This window comes from Labrus bergylta, chromosome 5 (genome assembly GCF_963930695.1).
Source record: "Labrus bergylta chromosome 5, fLabBer1.1, whole genome shotgun sequence".
Taxonomy (NCBI): Eukaryota; Metazoa; Chordata; class Actinopteri; order Labriformes; family Labridae; genus Labrus; species Labrus bergylta.
Genome location: NC_089199.1, coordinates 12,554,586 through 12,570,339, shown reverse-complemented (window position 1 = coordinate 12,570,339; position 15,754 = coordinate 12,554,586). Strand labels below are relative to the sequence as shown.

At 36.7% G+C, this 15,754-nt stretch overlaps 2 protein-coding genes and 1 long non-coding RNA gene across 6 annotated transcripts in view; all 3 read right to left on the bottom strand.

Moving 5' to 3' along the window:
- The window catches only part of LOC114921186 (uncharacterized), a 30,512-nt gene extending 15,429 nt beyond the window's left edge, over positions 1–15,083 (bottom strand). The window contains exons 1-10 of one of the 4 annotated variants that reach the window (XM_065954804.1): positions 14,733–15,083; positions 14,499–14,525; positions 14,095–14,373; positions 13,610–13,900; positions 12,401–12,712; positions 12,077–12,136; positions 11,822–11,878; positions 11,644–11,727; positions 11,183–11,251; positions 105–173 (exon numbers count right to left, since the gene is read on the bottom strand). In XM_065954804.1, the coding sequence (XP_065810876.1) occupies positions 105–173; positions 11,183–11,251; positions 11,644–11,727; positions 11,822–11,878; positions 12,077–12,136; positions 12,401–12,712; positions 13,610–13,900; positions 14,095–14,373; positions 14,499–14,525; positions 14,733–14,766 (1,282 nt within the window). In that variant the 5' untranslated portion in view covers positions 14,767–15,083. Of the gene's footprint in view, positions 1–104; positions 174–297; positions 382–475; positions 533–748; positions 809–1,072; positions 1,385–1,795; positions 2,087–2,275; positions 2,555–2,669; positions 2,763–11,182; positions 11,252–11,643; positions 11,728–11,821; positions 11,879–12,076; positions 12,137–12,400; positions 12,713–13,609; positions 13,901–14,094; positions 14,374–14,498; positions 14,526–14,732 lie in introns of those variants that run through there. The other 3 variants (XM_065954805.1, XM_065954806.1, XM_065954807.1) reach the window with 3 other exon arrangements.
- LOC136179235 (uncharacterized) lies at positions 4,240–8,068 on the bottom strand. Its single transcript, XM_065954948.1, has 5 exons — positions 7,954–8,068; positions 6,388–6,414; positions 5,983–6,261; positions 5,503–5,793; positions 4,240–4,604 (listed from the first exon to the last, which is right to left on the bottom strand). The coding sequence occupies exons 1-5, from the start codon at positions 7,985–7,987 to the stop codon at positions 4,240–4,242; spliced, it is 996 nt and encodes a 331-aa protein (XP_065811020.1). The 5' UTR covers positions 7,988–8,068.
- Positions 8,855–9,746, bottom strand: LOC136179218 (uncharacterized). Its single transcript, XR_010666419.1, has 2 exons — positions 9,703–9,746; positions 8,855–9,611 (listed from the first exon to the last, which is right to left on the bottom strand). It is a non-coding gene; the product is annotated as an uncharacterized lncRNA (long non-coding RNA).
- Positions 15,084–15,754: the final 671 nt, after the last annotated feature.

The following is a 15,754-nucleotide window of genomic DNA, read 5'->3' as shown; positions in this document are numbered from 1 at the left end:
CTTCTCACATTCTTAACAAAATACATGTTCTGTGTATAAATGCATTACAATTCAGCCGTGGAAACTATTTTAAAAGTAAATAAAGTATTAAGTCACATTCTCACCTGAAGTTGTTTTCAGAGGGATTTCAGGGAAAGTGTTTTCTTTAGTGTCAGGATTACTGACACTTAAACCTAGTGAGTACATTCAGAAAAATGTCATTTTTCATAAACACATTCAGGGTTTCTCATATGTATTAAACAACCTTCATATCAGCACAACAATCAGCATGAACTTTGGAATGACTAATAAACTCACCTGATGGTGGTTTCACAGACGTCAGGAAGGTGGAGACAACGTTACTTGTTGTACTAACAGTCAGACCTGAATGAAGAACAGTACCTATAAAACAAGCCATACTTGTCATATCAGATTAAAACATATAACATTTCTGATTAATTGAAGGTAATGAAAATTGTATCTCTACATTTATTACCTGATGTTTGTTTTGTAAGAGTAATGGAAGTGGAAGCAGGCCTGTCAATATTCTGACCTGGAGTATACAAAGGTTTTTAAAATCTTTAAAGAATAACATTTATGATAGTGAGTGATTAATGATAATGTTCTGCATACCTATTTATTTCATTTTTAGATTTTTTCAGTGTGTGTGTGTGTCGGGGGGGGGACAGACAGAACATGATGGGAGAAGAAGTGGTGGGTGACATGAAACAAAAGAGTTACAACATGTATAAAGTATAATATTTCCTACCTGTGTTCATAGTAAATGCAGACATGGTCGGGCTCCTGTTTGACTCTATTTTCAGAATATCTACAACAGAAGAAGACAGAGTTCGATCAGCCAAATTCATGTGTAAGACATGAATGCAATCATCTAGGCAGCACAATTCAGGATTTATAATGACATTTATTTGAATACATACACACACCAAATTATTGTATGGGGGGTGTCTCCCTTAAATTTACACAATTCAAACTGACTTTTTTTAATGAATTCATATCAGCTGAACATATCAAACACATCAGCTGATGTGGTGCAGCTGTGAATCATGTACCTGCATTTTTTCTGACTTACACGTCAAGCTGTATCCATCACTCCGAGGAGACAAAGAGTCGGGTTTATCTCCTAATGTGTAATCACAGCTGGCATCGCTTTGTTGAACTGAACGAAGTTGACTCAGAACATTAAGGATATTGACAGAAAAATGGCAAAATGACTGTTTGTTTTTGTTTGTTTGTCTCATTATGGTTTTTGTTTCAACTGGACGACTTGCTTCTCCAAAGTACAGGTGACATCTTGTATCATGATTAGCAGATACAGGCAGAGAGCAGGTAAAGAGCACAGATTCCCCAGGAGAATGATGAAGAGTAAGCTCTGGTTTCTTACCTACAAAACAAAGTTTCATTGTTAATAATAAATACAATAAAACCTTTATTCATATAGCACAATTCAAAAACAAGTTACTCAGTGCTATACGATTAAAACAACCAAACAAAAATAAAAACAAACAAAAAAATCAACAAATACTAAAACAAATAATTTGTCAAATACCTGATACTCTACCATCAAGTTATTTGTAAGAGGGTGTGATATTTCAAACACTGCTGGCATTAGCAGTCAAGCTGTGATAAAACCCTGTACACATGTGACTCTAAACAAACTTAAAGGTCACATATGATACTCCTTTTCAAAAAGCTTAAATAACGCTCAGAGGTCCCCAAAACATGTCTTTGAGTTTTCTTGTTGAAAATCTATGTATTATATTATATGATGCAGCATCAAGAAACTGTCACTCACTGAGTATGGTGATGGAGGATGTCTCACTGTGTGGAGATGGAGATTCCTTGTCACCGAACTTTGACATGTAGAAACATGTGAGTTTAACCTCAGCAGGTGAACCCTGTTGTGTCCTCTTCAGCAGCTCAGTTCCTATCAGAGTCTGCAGACAGGAGAGTCTTATTTCTCCACTCAGAGTGTAGAAAAAACACTTAGACACTGAAACAGATGGTGGAGGCTGACAGTGCACTGTGACTGAGTCTGTCTCGTTGATCACAGGTGGATTCACAGTCAGTTTAGGTGGATGAGAAGCTGAAAAATTAAGCAAATGTCAGATTAAATTTAATTATTTGTTACGCTTAATTTGTTGGTTTATTGTACATGATGACATGACGAGAAAGTGTTTCTTGTTTTTTTTAAACTTCGCAAAGTACCATTTTTAATTTTGCTGATACCGTAGCAAGTACTCAAAATAATCATCCCATAGCAGTTCTCACTCACTTTGAATGATGATGGAGATCTCGGCACTCTCAGGAGATTGTGATCCACTCAGGTAAAAACATGTGACTTTAACCTCAGCAGGTGAACTCTGATGTGACATCTTCAGCAGCTCAGTTCCTGTCAGAGTCTGCAGACATGGGAGTGCTTTGGCAGGTCGTCCTCTCATAATGAGGAAATAACACATGGACAAAGAAACAGATGGAAGCTGACAGTTCACTGTGACTGAGTCTGTTTCTGTGATCACTGCTGGATCCACTGTCAGAGCAGGTGGAAGAAGAGCTGAAAAATTCAGTTAAACTAATTGTGAGCATGAAAATATAGAAAAGGTACTTAACTGTTATAATATGTGTATAAAATAAATGACACATGAGAGCTATTAAAATCAAGAACTGACCTTGTGTTTTTAACTGAGGAAATGAACCTTTTAAAGAAAAGTGTGTAAACAAAGGAAACAGATTAATTAGTGATGAGTACATCACTAAGCTAATGTATTTCTGTAAAACTATAACAAAGCAAAAAGAAACCAATACATATGAATCTAGCATTATAATCAGGGCTTTGAATTAACATCTTTGATCACCAGCCAACATGGCTAGTAGATTTTTAAAGTTAACAGCCAACCAGATTTTCCACCAGCCAAAATGTACGAGCCACTCACAACCCAACAGCCATTAAAAATTAAAAGTCCTTCTTCTTCTTTTCCCATCCTCTGTAATCTTCATTGTCCTATGTGTCGGCAGCAGCCTTCCTTTTTTGCTCTTCTGGGGCCATATTCATGAAGCCTCCTAAATACTAAGAGTTGCTCCTACTGACAAAATTCTCAGAAAATTCTTTGGATCTGGACATTTTCTAACAATTTCCCTCAAAGTTAGGACTAGATCCTTGTAAAGATGAAAGTTATTTACAAAGTGTCTGAACCCTTAAGAGAGCCCCCAAGGTGTAAAACTGTTAGGAGGACTTTTAACAGGCTGAAGATTTTCTCAAGCTGAGGAGAAAATGAAGAAATGTTCTCCAAACACTACATGAAGAATATTTTTGACTTATAGTTGGGCAGAACAGGATTATTTGTACAGACATTTCAATCCGTCTTTGACTTTTTTCAGTAGAAAGTGAGACATGCATGTTGAGTTTCTGGTTACCTCCACAGGTGCATCCTATCTTTACCTGCTGTTGTAACTATCAGCATGTGAAGAAGCTGCTGCACAAGTGGGCATGTGATTTCAAACATCTTTTAGGCTATATACTATTAAAGTATGTCTTACAAATTATCACACAGATGCTAATTTCAAAGTGTTCATAATTACACAGCCATGAAATATTATTTTTAAAATCTCCACATCAATAAAGTTCTTTGATGAAGTGACATGAATCTGAGTCCATAGAACCTGTTTTATCAACAGTTCATGCATATAAATATATAATATCTGTGTCTTGAAAGCACACAAAAAAGTAGCATATCCATGACATCCCAGTAGAGGACCAGTGAGCAGCTATCAGTTCACTATAACTGATATTCAGAATAATGACTTTTCATAAACACATTCAGGGTTTCTCATATGTATAAAACAACCTTCATATCAGCACAACAATCAGCATGAACTGTGGAATGACTAATAAACTCACCTGATGGTGGTTTCACAGACATCAGGAAGGTGGAGACAACGTTACTTATTGTACTAACGGCTAACATATCTATTTCATTCAATTTTATCGATTTTTTTGGGCTGGTGTTTGACTCTATTTTCAGAATATCTACAACAGAAGAAGACAGAGTTCGATCAGCCAAATTCATGTGTAAGACATTAATGCAATCATCTAGGCAGCACAATTCAGGATTTCTAATGAGATTTATTTGAATACATACACACGCCAAATTATTCTATGGGGGGTGTCTCCCTTAAATTTACACAATTTAAACTGACTTTTTTTTTATGAATTCATATCAGCTGAACATATCAAACACATCAGCTGATGTGGTGCAGCAGTGAATCATGTACCTGCATCTTTTCTGACTTACCCGTCAAGCTGAATCCATCACTCCGAGGAGACAAAGACTTGGGTTTATCTCCTAATGTGTAATCACAGCTGGCATCGCTTTGTTGAACTGAACGATGTTGACTTAGAACATTAAGGATATTGACAGAAAAATGGCAAAATGACTGTTTTTTTTTGTTTGTTTGACTCATTATGGTTTTTGTTTCAACTGGACGACTTGCTTCTCCAAAGTAAAGGTGACATCTTGTATCATGATTAGCAGATACAGGCAGAGAGCAGGTAAAGAGCAACAAATCCCCAGGAGAATGATGAAGACTCAGCTTTGGTTTCTGACCTACAAAAAGAAGAAGTTTCATTGTTAATAATAAAAACAATAAAACCTTTATTCATATAGCACAATTCAAAAACAAGTTACTCAGTGCTATACGATTAAAACAACCAAACAAAAATAAAAACAAACAAAAAAATCAACAAATACTAAAACAAATAATTTGTCAAATACCTGATACTCTACCATCAAGTTATTTGTAAGAGGGTGTGATATTTCAAACACTGCTGGCATTAGCAGTCAAGCTGTGATAAAACCCTGTACACATGTGACTCTAAACAAACTTAAAGGTCACATATGATACTCCTTTTCAAAAAGCTTAAATAACTCTCAGAGGTCCCCAAAACATGTCTTTGAGTTTTCTTGTTGAAAATCCACTCTGATCCTGTATTTTAGCATGCCTTTAACCCCCTGTACTTAAGCCATGCTCAGAACTGTTTCTGTGTCTATAGCTTTAAATTCAAATGAGCTGTGTCTGACCACGCCCCTCTGGAACGGCTTGGCCTGGCTTTGGCTTTCTTGCACCATGTCGTATTGTTTACAGTGGAAAGGCAGACTCAGAGGGCAGAACAAACACCTAGCAGTGGGAGTGTCACCTGCCTGGGGGAGGGGTTACTGCCCTTTGTGATGTCACAAAGAGAAAATCTTTAAACAGCCTGTTTGAGCACACATTCTCGGAAAAGTGGAGCGAGCAAAAGATGTAGAGGAAGAACTTTTTCATAATTGAGGAGTTTGTTGTCAGGCTAGGGACACATATTAGTGTCAGAAAAAACATTGTAAGTGCATTGTGCATAATATGTGACCTTTAAATAATATATTCTTGTATAATCTGATGTGCTCATGTTTAAAAAACATCTCTACTTCTCTTGTTTTGATTATATCTTGATTATAAACTGTCACTCACTGAGTATGGTGATGGAGGATGTCTCACTGTGTGGAGATGGAGATTCCTTGTCACCGAACTTTGACATGTAGAAACATGTGAGTTTAACCTCAGCAGGTGAACCCTGATGTGCCATCTTCAGCAGCTCAGTTCCTGTCAGAGTCTGCAGACAGGAGAGTGTTATTTCTCCACTCAGAGTGTAGAAAAAACACTTAGACACTGAAGCAGATGGTGGAGGCTGACAGTGCACTGTGACTGAGTCTGTCTCGTTGATCACAGGTGGATTCACAGTCAGTTTAGGTGGATGAGAAGCTGAAAAATTAAGCAAATGTCAGATTAAATTTAATTATTTGTTACGCTTAATTTGTTGGTTTATTGTACATGATGACATGACGAGAAAGTGTTTCTTGTTTTTTTTAAACTTCGCAAAGTACCATTTTTAATTTTGCTGATACCGTAGCAAGTAGTCAAAATAATCATCCCATAGCAGTTCTCACTCACTTCGAATGATGATGGAGGTCTCGGCACTCTCAGGAGATTGTGATCCACTCAGGTAAAAACATGTGACTTTAACCTCAGCAGGTGAACTCTGATGTGACATCTTCAGCAGCTCAGTTCCTGTCAGAGTCTGCAGACATGGGAGTGCTTTGGCAGGTCGTCGTCTCATAATGAGGAAATAACACATGGACACAGAAACAGATGGAAGCTGACAGTTCACTGTGACTGAGTCTGTTTCTGTGATCACTGCTGGATCCACTGTCAGAGCAGGTGGAAGAAGAGCTGAAAAATTCAGTTAAACTAATTGTGATTTCATGTAGAGCATTAAAATATAGAAAAGGTACTGAAATGCTATAATATGTGTATAAAATAAATGACACATGAGAGCTATTAAAATCAAGAACTGACCTTGTGTTTTTAACTGAGGAAATGAACCTTTTAAAGAAAAGTGTGTAAACAAAGGAAACAGATTAATTAGTGATGAGTACATCACTAAGCTAATGTATTTCTGTAAAACTATAACAAAGCAAAAAGAAACCAATACATATGAATCTAGCATTATAATCAGGGCTTTGAATTAACATCTTTGATCACCAGCCAACATGGCTAGTAGATTTTTAAAGTTAACAGGCAGCCAGATTTTCCACCAGCCAAAATGTACGAGCCACTCACAACCCAACAGCCATTAAAAATAAAAGTCCTAATTTTCTTCTTCTTTTCCCATCCTCTGTAATCTTCATTGTCCTATGTGTCGGCAGCAGCCTTCCTTTTTTGCTCTTCTGGGGCCATATTCATGAAGCCTCCTAAATACTAAGAGTCGCTCCTACTGACAAAATTCTCAGAAAATTCTTCAGATCCGGACATTTTCTAACAATTTCCCTCAAAGTTAGGACTAGATCCTTGTAAAGATGAAAGTTATTTACAAAGTGTCTGAACCCTTAAGAGAGCCCCCAAGGTGTAAAACTGTTAGGAGGACTTTTAACAGGCTGAAGATTTTCTCAAGCTGAGGAGAAAATGAAGAAATGTTCTCCAAACACTACATGAAGAATATTTTTGACTTATAGTTGGGCAGAACAGGATTATTTGTACAGACATTTCAATCCGTCTTTGACTTTTTTCAGTAGAAAGTGAGACATGCATGTTGAGTTTCTGGTTACCTCCACAGGTGCATCCTATCTTTACCTGCTGTTGTAACTATCAGCATGTGAAGAAGCTGCTGCACAAGTGGGCATGTGATTTCAAACATCTTGTAGGCTATACACTTATAAAGTACGTCTTTCAAATTATCACACATATGTTAATTTCAAAGTGTTCATAATTACACAATGTCTGACTAGAATATATGTTTGACTTTTTAATCTCAACTTTTTGATTAACAAATCACAGCTTCTGAAAAAATGTGTTATACCTAGCAATGGGGTCAAACCCGCCACGTCACTAAGATAAAAGTTTCTGTCCATTCCCTGCTCAGAGTTGCTCTGAGAATGTTCTTAAATCACTTCTAGGCTAAGGGTGCATCCGAATTGTCCCTCCTATCCCCTTTCACTATCCACTTTACCTTAACCCCGGGGAAAACAAAGGCCCGTAGTCAACTGTTGTATGAAACATCACAACATAGGTGTTCATGGGAAATGACGGATTAGTACACCAAGCAGTGTTCCCAGACCAAGATTATGTTTGAAAATCTAAACACACACAAAAACACCCAAATTTCTTGCCAGAAAACAGCCCAATCTGGCAACACTGACTTGTCGTTTCTGCAGCCTGCCGATTCAAACAGAGGTAGTGATATTTGCTTCATTCATCACCAGCCAAAATGGCTAGTAACTCTACAATGTTACATGCCAAATTTAATTTTTACCCACAAAAGGCGGGTGTTAATTTAAAGCCCTGATTGAAATTCATCAGTGATGAATCTGGTTAGTAATTACATACATAGTCAATGAAAGAACAGAAAGAGCTTAATAAACTTACACATGAAGATAACTAGCAGCAGGTGTCCAGCCATGATGAAGCTCAATAATATGAGTGTTCAATAATCCTTAAAGACTACACTTGTGTGTCTGACTACATGGACCTTGAATAGTCCATTTGCACAAACTGACAGGCCACAGACTGTTTTTAAACGCTCACTGTTCCGGTGGTTTATATTTAGAGTGAAACTAATGCAGTGTGAGCTGACTTTTTTAGGCTGACTTTGCCTGGGTTGTTGATTTCTGAAAAACAAAAAGACTAAGATAAATAAACGTTAAGTTAAGTAAGCACGTCTTTTCATACTTTAAAGTCTCATTTGTTTTTGGTGGAAGATTTGGCAAGTTTTTCATGGGCGCAACCCACATACTCATCTCTGTATGGAGTTAGATCAGTCTCAATATACACAAATGCATTTCCCTGCTAAAAAAGTGCAATTGTGAATCTAACCACAGCAGGGGAGTCTCAAAAATCCCACACACAAATGCAGTGAGCTTCACAAATGACAAACAATTTGTAAACGCAGACTGAACAGTTTATATATTTGTGGATTTCTATTACATACAAAACTATAAATATTTGTGTGTGAATCAGAAATACATTTGTGAATCCTTCTGTGTGCATTTGTGAATATTGAGACTGATCTAACTCCATAGCTCTGTTGCTTATCCCAAAAATACATGTTCCTTGCAAATGTGGCACAATTTTAAAGAGGGAAATAAACAGGCTTTCCAACTGTGTAAGATTTATTGCCAAGATATCATTGTTACAACAAAAAAATTATCTACCAAACACAAATTTCCTTACTTTTTGTGGAATGTTTAGTTAAAAATGTATTTTGAAAATTCAGTCTTTTTAATGTCGGTAACAATATTGATCATGTCAAATACCTGTGAGATAAGAGAAAAGTTGAACTTGCTTTATTCTGCCATTTCCTCTTTTTCGTTTGAAAGCAGGACATTTCAGACAAAATGAAGATGCATGAAGAAGATCACAAAATGTTACCCTGTTAACCATGTGTTTGAGAAAGCTTATGAATAAATACAAAGAAATATTTTCCTTCATTTACCCCTTGTGTTATATTTTGTTTGTGTGTGTCTGTGTGTCTGTGTGTGTGTGTGTGTGTGTGTGTGTCTGTCTCTGTGTGTGTGTGTGTGTGTGTGTGTGTGTGTGTGTGTGTGTGTGTGTGTAAGAGGTGGTTATGCGAGTCAGTGACATAGCATATGTGTGGTATTGTTGGTCAACTCATACAGTCTATTTACAGTGGCAGTAAGTTGTAGACGAATGCGATAGTATTTAAAATGCAAAGACAAAAAAAGTCTTAGACAAGAAGTACATTGAATAAAAAACATGTTGAGAGCAGTTCTTACTTTTATGAGTATATCAAGATGCATTTTTTAAGCACTAGTCACAACAATTTGAAATAATTCAGCGTAGTCTTATATTTTGACTAAACCAAGAAAAAAATCATGTAAGTAGTTCATCAGACTGGCCAACTTTGAACAAAAGGTTAAAAATATGTAGGCGTTTAAGCTGTCCCTCCCTTTGTACAGTATGAAGCAGGGTGTCCTTCAGAGAGCCTCCACAGTGCTGTACACCAAGTTCTTCTGCGCTGTCGCAGCTGCCTCATCAGAGATTGTGGAGTAATAACATGTGGTGTACTGGAGGGGAGGAGGGAAAATAAATACATCTGTAGCATCCTTCAATATACATGGACAATGTTTTTAACACCATCTCTCATGTCAGACTTACATGATGACTTTCAGATTCCTGTCGTTTCTGCTCCTCAGAACCTGTTTTAACAAAAAACACACAGTTTGGAAAAGTTTATTTAATTACAAAGTCTATAATAAAAAGATGATTCATTTAATAAATATAAATTTGCAGTCCAACCCATTGTATGTATAAACATCCCTTCTCAAACAGGGTTTTGCTCTCGTGTGAAACAGAGTGTAATGATCGAAGAAATTAAATTATTTTTGTCTCAGTGCACAAGTGGTTGACCACACTCATGGTTTACTGGTGTGAACTTCAGCTCTTGCTTGCTTGTTCAAGACAAGCTGATAATTACACCAGACATCTCTGCGTGTGATTATTTATCTTATGTAATAATCTTGTATGTATCAAGTAAAGGGATGCCACACACTACATCATTTATAGCCTAAATTAATTTACAATGCTTATCTCTAGATGGGCCTTTAAAATACAGATACACAAGAAACATTGCCAAACAAACTCAACAATAAAATATACAAAATAAAAAGTTACAGTAAAGTATACAAAGTATCATACTATAAAAATATGTAAAACATGAAGCATTAGATCATACATGACTACAAGAATGAGTCCTCTTTAAAACTGTTTCAGTTTGAGTTTAAAATGATCCCATTCAGGATCCAGTATGAGCTCTGCAGGTAAGGCAATTCACATTTTGACACCTTGAACAGAAAAAGCAATAGATGCTCATGTGTTACAGAACCTCAACTGTAAGTGGAACCACGAGGTCACAGAGCACATCAAGAGTTTGGTGATTGAGTTTAAGATTGGAAGACGTGATAAAATTTAAAAACTTTCATTTCAATTTCATTTTTTTTTTAACATGACGATGATGTGGCCTTATCAACTTCCTCTCCAAGATTTGAATTGATCTGTTGAATATCATCTACAGAGGCTTGATTGTTAAGGTGCTGCTTATGACCAGGAGGTTACACAATAACTTATATGGAAATACAGAGTGTATTAATATATTATAATACTCTTGGTAAAACAAATGCATTGTGTTATAATCCTGGTAAAGCATATTCCTAGAATAAAGTCCCTGACTGGATTCTAATGTAATTATGGTGCTTATATCTTTAAATAAGTTGTTTAACCCTCTCAGACTGATTAAATCTGAAGATGCAGTGACTGTGTACATGCAGCTTCCACAACAAAGATTATAAACATATTTATTTGTGTTTTATGAGACATGCAAACAACATTCTCACCTGCTCTTCTTCTGTTGCAGAGAGCTGCAGAGACCAAAAATATTACGCCCACAGTTACTCCACAACCTGCTGCAATGACTGCAAACTTCAAGATCCACTTTCCTTTGAAACAACAAAAATCATGAACAAGTGTCAGTTTCACTTTTCACATTCTTAACAAAATACATGTTCTGTGTATAAATGCATTACAATTCAGCCGTGGAAACTATTTTAAAAGTAAATAAAGTATTAAGTCACATTCTCACCTGAAGTTGTTTTCAGAGGGATTTCAGGGAAAGTGTTTTCTTTAGTGTCAGGATTACTGACACTTAAACCTAGTGAGTACACAGCCATTAAATATTATTTAAAAAATCTCCACATCAATGCATGCAAGTTCTTTGATGAAGTGACATGAATCTGAGTCCATAGTACTTGTTTTATCAACAGTTCATGCATATAAATATGTAATATCTGTGTCTTGAAAGCACACAAAAAAGTAGCATATCCATGACATCCCATTAGTCACATTCTCACCTGAAGTTGTTTTCAGAGGAATTTCAGGGAAAGTGTTTTCTTTAGTGTAAGGATTACTGACACTTAAACCTAGTGAGTACATTCAGAATAATGTCATTTTTCATAAACACATTCAGGCCTTCTCATATGTATTAAACAACCTTCATATCAGCACAACAATCAGCATGAACTGTGGAATGACTAATAAACTCACCTGATGGTGGTTTCACAGACGTCAGGAAGGTGGAGACAACGTTACTTGTTGTACTAACAGTCAGACCTGAATGAAGAACAGTACCTATAAAACAAGCCATACTTGTCATATCAGATTAAAACATATAACATTTCTGATTAATTGAAGGTAATGAAAATTGTATCTCTACATTTATTACCTGATGTTTGTTTTGTAAGAGTAGTGGAAGTGGAAGCAGGCCTGTCAATATTCTGACCTGGAGGATACAAAGGTTTTAAAATCTTTAAAGAATAACATTTATGATAGTGAGTGATTAATGATAATGTTCTGCATACCTATTTATTTCATTTTTAGATTTTTTCAGTGTGTGTGCCGGGGGGGGGGGGGGACGACAAACAGAACATGATGGGAGAAGAAGTGGTGGGTGACATGTATAAAGTATAATATTTCCTACCTGTGTTCATAGTGGATGCAGACATGGTCGGGCTCCTGTTTGACTCTATTTTCAGAATATCTACAACAGAAGAAGACAGAGTTAGATCAGCCAAATTCATGTGTAAGACATTAATGCAATCATCTAGGCAGCACAATTCAGGATTTATGATGACATTTATTTGAATACATACACACGCCAAATTATTCTATGGGGGGTGTCTCCCTTAAATTTACACAATTTAAACTGACTTTTTTTAATGAATTCATATCAGCTGAACATATCAAACACATCAGCTGAAGTGATGCAGCAGTGAATCATGTACCTGCATCTTTTCTGACTTACACGTCAAGCTGTATCCATCACTCCGAGGAGACAAAGAGTCGGGTTTATCTCCTAATGTGTAATCACAGCTGGCATCGCTTTGTTGAACTGAACGAAGTTGACTCAGAACATTAAGGATATTGACATAAAACTGGCAAAATGACTGTTTTTTTTTGTTTGTTTGTCTCATTATGGTTTTTGTTTTAACTGGACGACTTGCTTCTCCAAAGTACAGGTGACATCTTGTATCATGATTAGCAGATACAGGCAGAGAGCAGGTAAAGAGCAACAAATCCCCAGGAGAATGATGAAGACTCAGCTTTGGTTTCTGACCTACAAAAAGAAGTTTCATTGTTAATAATAAATACAATAAAACCTTTATTCATATAGCACAATTCAAAAACAAGTTACTCAGTGCTATACGATTAAAACAACCAAACAAAAATAAAAACAAACAAAAAAAATCAACAAATACTAAAACAAATAATTTGTCAAATACCTGATACTCTACCATCAAGTTATTTGTAAGAGGGTGTGATATTTCAAACACTGCTGGCATTAGCAGTCAAGCTGTGATAAAACCCTGTACACACGTGACTCAAAACAAACTTAAAGGTCACATATGATACTCCTTTTCAAAAAGCTTAAATAACTCTCAGAGGTCCCCAAAACATGTCTTTGAGTTTTCTTGTTGAAAATCCACTCTGATCCTGTATTTTAGCATGCCTTTAACCCCCTGTACTTAAGCCATGCTCAGAACTGTTTCTGTGTCTATAGCTTTAAATTCAAATGAGCTGTGTCTGACCACGCCCCTCTGGAACGGCTTGGCCTGGCTTTGGCTTTCTTGCACCATGTCGTATTGTTTACAGTGGAAAGGCAGACTCAGAGGGCAGAACAAACACCTAGCAGTGGGAGTGTCACCTGCCTGGGGGAGGGGTTACTGCCCTTTGTGATGTCACAAAGAGAAAATCTTCAAACAGCCTGTTTGAGCACACATTTTCTGAAAAGTGGAGCGAGCAAAAGATGTAGAGGAAGAACTTTTTCATAATTGAGGAGTTTGTCGTCAGGCTAGGGACACATATTAGTGTCAGAAAAAACATTGTAAGTGCATTGTGCATAATATGTGACCTTTAAATAATATATTCTTGTATAATCTGATGTGCTCATGTTTAAAAAAACATCTCTACTTCTCTTGTTTTGATTATATCTTGATTATAAACTGTCACTCACTGAGTATGGTGATGGAGGATGTCTCACTGTGTGGAGATGGAGATTCCTTGTCACCGAACTTTGACATGTAGAAACATGTGAGTTTAACCTCAGCAGGTGAATCCTGTTGTGCCATCTTCAGCAGCTCAGTTCCTATCAGAGTCTGCAGACAGGAGAGTGTTATTTCTCCACTCAGAGTGTAAAAAAAACACTTAGACACTGAAACAGATGGTGGAGGCTGACAGTGCACTGTGACTGAGTCTGTCTCGTTGATCACAGGTGGATTCACAGTCAGTTTAGGTGGATGAGAAGCTGAAAAATTAAGCAAATGTCAGATTAAATTAAATGAATTATTTGTTACACTTAATTTGTTGGTTTATTGTATTTGATGACATGACGAGAAAGTGTTTCTTATTTTAATTTTTTTTTCGTAAAGTACCATTTTTAATTTTGCTGATACCGTAGCAAGTAGTCAAAATAATCATCCCATAGCAGTTCTCACTCACTTCGAATGATGATGGAGGTCTCGGCACTCTCAGGAGATTGTGATCCACTCAGGTAAAAACATGTGACTTTAACCTCAGCAGGTGAACTCTGATGTGACATCTTCAGCAGCTCAGTTCCTGTCAGAGTCTGCAGACATGGGAGTGCTTTGGCAGGTCGTTGTCTCATAATGAGGAAATAACACATGGACACAGAAACAGATGGAAGCTGACAGTTCACTGTGACTGAGTCTGTTTCTGTGATCACTGCTGGATCCACTGTCAGAGCAGGTGGAAGAAGAGCTGAAAAATTCAGTTAAACTATTGTGATTTCATGTAGAGCATTACAATATAGAAAAGGTACTTAACTGTTATAATATGTGTATAAAATAAATGACACATGAGAGCTATTAAAATCAAGAACTGACCTTGTGTTTTTAACTGAGGAAATGAACCTTTTAAAGAAAAGTGTGTAAACAAAGGAGACAGATTAGTGAGTACATCACTAAGCTAATGTATTTCTCTGTGTAAAAGTATAACAAAGCACAAAGAAACCAATATATGTGAATCCAGCATTAGAATTCATCAGTGTTTAATCTGGTTAGTAATTACATACACAAACACATTCAGTGAAAGAACAGAAACGAGGTTAATAAACTTACACATGAAGATGACTAGCAGCAGGTGTCCAGCCATGATGAAGCTCAATCATGTGAGTGTGATAACAGAAGTGTCGTTTTACAGAACTTGATTGCCACAACCACAGCAGGCAGAGTCAAGTCGCACAAACGGACAGGCCATAAACACAGACCTTCATGGTTTCTGGTGATCTTTATTTAGGATGAAACTACCGCAGTGTTGGCTGAGAAAGAAAAGACGTTTTTTTATGTCAGTGTTTTCTCTTTGCCTGGCTTGTTGCTTTCTTAAAAAGAAAAACACTAAGATAAATTAACATCAAATTAAGTAAGCACATCTTTTCATAATTTAAAGTCTCATTCATTTTTGTTCTAAAGCTTTTTCATAAAAAAAGAAAGCATAGTAAAGCTTCAGTTAAACTGTTCATGAATAATTTACTTCAACTCTAAAACGGGAAATATGTTATGCAGACATAAAATGTCTTATGTCGGCTACTGAAGGTGAATACAAATACAAAAACATACAAAAAAACATTTAAACATACGCACCATGCACGCTAAAGAGATGCAAGAAACATTTGAAATGCATTTACATAGTTGATTGTAGCCTAATGTCAAAATAATGGAAACATGTAGCTTATTGTAACCAAGCTTTCTGGGTTCATCGGACCGTATACACTTAATAAGAAACTAATAAACGGCACATAGACGGGGAGCTTCTTTATCCACGGCTTCCACTTTATTCCACACACGCCTGTGTACCGCAACAGGATAACAACAACAACAACTGCTTTACGGCAGCTATGGTAACTCTCTAGGGACACCTCACTCTAAATGTGATAAACATCACACAACCTCTGTATCACTGTTGTCACCCAAACATACTTAACATGAACAGCAAAAACACATGAAAAAAACATCCCAGAAAGAGGGAATTAAACACCAAGCATCAAACTCAGAAACTCACAAAATCCTGAAAACGTGAAGGTGGTCGCAGGACACGCCCCCTGCATGACTGCACTAGTTCAGGCCCCGAAAACTCCCCATAC

Bases quoted from the DNA above. Each gene is read 5' to 3' on its own strand.
- LOC136179235 (XM_065954948.1), bottom strand. From the start codon at position 7,987: ATGGCTGGACACCTGCTGCTAGTTATCTTCATGT. The intron at 6,415-7,953 runs GTAAGTTTATTA...TTTCTTTAAAAG, and splicing joins GCTGCTAGTTATCTTCATGT to GTTCATTTCCTCAGTTAAAA. The intron at 6,262-6,387 runs GTCAGTTCTTGA...TGAATTTTTCAG, and splicing joins TCCTCAGTTAAAAACACAAG to CTCTTCTTCCACCTGCTCTG.